This window comes from Pygoscelis adeliae, unplaced genomic scaffold (assembly GCF_000699105.1).
Source record: "Pygoscelis adeliae isolate BGI_AS28 unplaced genomic scaffold, ASM69910v1 Scaffold1090, whole genome shotgun sequence".
NCBI lineage: Eukaryota > Metazoa > Chordata > Aves > Sphenisciformes > Spheniscidae > Pygoscelis > Pygoscelis adeliae.
In genome coordinates, this window is record NW_008823866.1 from 14,250 (window position 1) to 17,019 (window position 2,770).

Consider the following 2,770-nt stretch of genomic DNA (forward strand, 5'->3'; position numbering starts at 1 on the left):
ATTTCCCCAAGCCGCTGTTCCCTGTAACACACGGCACGGGTCCAAACTTACTACGGGACCCAGCTCCTGCCCAGGCCGAGCGTCAACAGCGCAAGGAAAACCTTACAGGCTTTCCTCATGCAAAGGCTCCCGCCGCTGAGCAAGGCAGACGTGGTGGAGGAGATCTCGCCCTGCCCTGCACCTTTCCCAGCCCTACGGCTACTCAGTCCGGCAAAGCCTTCCGCAGCTCGCCGCTGTTTGGAGGTCCAAGTGCATCATGTTTACTGGCCTACTTTTATCTACGTAAGCTTTGCTGGGTCTACGAGGCTCGATTCCCCTCTACGACCTCTACGGTGCTCTACCATATCTACCCATGGTTAGGAGCTACCAGCGTGGCCCCTACGAAAGTCAGCTTCTTCCCGGAGCTCTTAAAAATCGGAGCCACGTTGGCAGCACCGGTTCTCCCGATTCCTGTGGCTGGTTTAAGCTTGAGGTTGCGCATGGCGGTTAATAGCCCAATGACTTCACCTCCGAGCTCCTGTGGAAGCTTCGGCGAATGCCATCTCACCCCGATGACTTCAGACCCTTCACCTGACCGGGCTGCTATAAAATGGCTTCACCTGATAATTTGAGGCAGTTTGTCTGAATCATTTCCATAAAGATAAGTTATGGTATGGGAACCACCAAAAATTGTTCCCCGAGCCACAGTCAGGCGAGGAATTAATTATGCTTTGCTGTCGTGGTGTCCTGCTTCGTCTGAATCAGCTGCCAGCCCTGACAGAGATGCTGACCACGGGCAGCGTAAAACTGAGGTATTTTCCCCCGAGAATATTCTGGGGAAGGAAGAGACCAGGAGATCGGGGAAGTATTCCGGGGAAACATCGCCAGAGGCTTCCTGTATTCCTGTCCTCTTCCCTGGACAACGCTACAGGCAGGGTCCAGGGCTGAGCAGACCTCGCTTTTCACCCGAGAAAACAACTGTTGTTGCCCCTGGAGAGGGGAAACTCTTCCTCCTTGCTGAGGAGGGTCTCCAAGTCGCCATGAGCAGATTTCACAGAGGTTTATAAGCGTTTTGCTCCTACTATTTAGTCCTAAAAGGCAGAATGAATGTACAAGCCCGCTCCGGAGCGACGTTAAGGGCTCCTATCCGGCACCACGCCGTCTGCAGGAGGAAGCTCGCCTACCCAAGAGGCGCAACGCCTCGGATGTGCTCCCAGACGAGGAGCAGAGTGACGGACAGACCAAAGGGAGCAGCACTTGATGAGATCCCAGGTAAGCCTGAGCAGGGCAGGAACCAAACCCTGGCACAAAATTCACTCACGGTGCCCGTGCTGCTCAGAAATACCAAGGAAATACCCGAGTGGTACAAACTTCTCTACCTTTTACATGAAGCACTTCCACGGACACAGGGAACGCTGTGCTTGGGGCACCAAGCACGGAGAGGAGGAACCTCAGGGTGCTCCACGCGTGCTCAGCAGAAACGGGGCTGCAAAGCCCACGGGCTCAGCCCCGGTGCAGTGAAGCAAAGGGCTTCTGCTGGGGTCCTCAGACCCTTGAGCCCCCTGGACCTGGGGCCCAGGCCTGGGTGCCCCGTCTCCCCCGAGACCCTCCCTCCCCACGGCCAGCACGGCTCCGGCACCGCGGGTGGGATCACGCCTGGCTCACGTCGGGCAGGGGCAGGGGCAGGCAGGTTGGGGGATTTGGACCTACCGATCCCACCGAAGGGCAGCGAGGTCAACGTCACGTGCATCAGGGTGTCGTTGCCGCAGAAGCCACCGCTGCTCGTCCGCTCCAGGACCTGGTTCACCACCTGGGAGGGAAGCAGAGAAGGTGGACGTGGGTCTGTTCCCACACCTCCAGCTGCAATCCTTCCCCCACAACCCAGGGCTGTCTGCTCTAAAGAAGATCTTTGGAGCATGAACGCGGCTGAGTACACCTGCCAAGGAGCACGGGGCAGGCGTAGCCCTGGCTTCGCACAGCCTGCACGCTATACCTTGTCATCGGAGGAGAAGGCGTACACAACCAGCGGCCGCTCACGGCTGTTGATGAAGTCAATGGCTTCGTCCACGTTCGCCACAATGACAATGGGCAAGATGGGGCCGAAGATCTCCTCCTGCATGATAGGATCAGAGGGCTGCAAGTCCACCAGCACTGTGGGAGCTGCAGAGAAAGAAACCCGAAGGCATCAGCCGTGCACGGAGGTTGAAGATGACACCTTGGTCCTCTCCCCAAGACCCATACCTCCTCTAAGATAGGACGCCTTGCCAAGCTCCCCGATTCCCATGCAAACCTTCCTTAAATGTCACTTCCATCTAGAACCTCCCGTCCAGCTGTGAGACCCGCTTCAAAATCCAAGTCCACTCCATGCAAGGATGAAGACTTACGTGAAGTTCAAGCCCTCACCAATGTAGCGCTCCTCCTCGTCTGTCTGTCCTCCGATGACCACGCGCCCGCTGCGCAGCAGCGTCTGCACCCGCTGGAAGTGCTTGTCCCCCATGATGCGGCTGAAGTCGGGGGACTCCTGAGGGTTGGGGCCATAAAAATCAGTGATGACCTTATGCAGAGCGGGCAGCAGCTTCTCCTGCATCTCCACGCTGCACAGCACGTAGTCGGGCGCGATGCAGGTCTGCCCTGCGTTGAAGAAGCGGCCCCAGGCCACCCGCCGGGCCACGTTCTGCACGTCGCAGGTGTCGGACACGTAGCAGGGGTTCTTGCCCCCCAGCTCCAGCGTCACGGGCGTCAGGTGCTTGGCAGCGGCTGCCATCACGATCCTCCCCACGGAGGGGCTGCC

General features: G+C 58.2%; 1 protein-coding gene across 1 annotated transcript in view; it reads right to left on the reverse strand.

The window, feature by feature from the left end:
* Window positions 1–2,770, reverse strand: part of LOC103923776 (aldehyde dehydrogenase family 3 member B1-like) — a gene marked incomplete at its 5' end in the record, with an annotated part of 22,260 nt that overhangs the window by 3,225 nt on the left and 16,265 nt on the right. Inside the window, 3 exons of the mRNA XM_009332238.1 lie at window positions 1,690–1,789; window positions 1,973–2,139; window positions 2,383–2,765. Of these exons, the coding sequence (XP_009330513.1) occupies window positions 1,690–1,789; window positions 1,973–2,139; window positions 2,383–2,765 (650 nt within the window). The remainder of the gene's footprint in view (window positions 1–1,689; window positions 1,790–1,972; window positions 2,140–2,382; window positions 2,766–2,770) is intronic.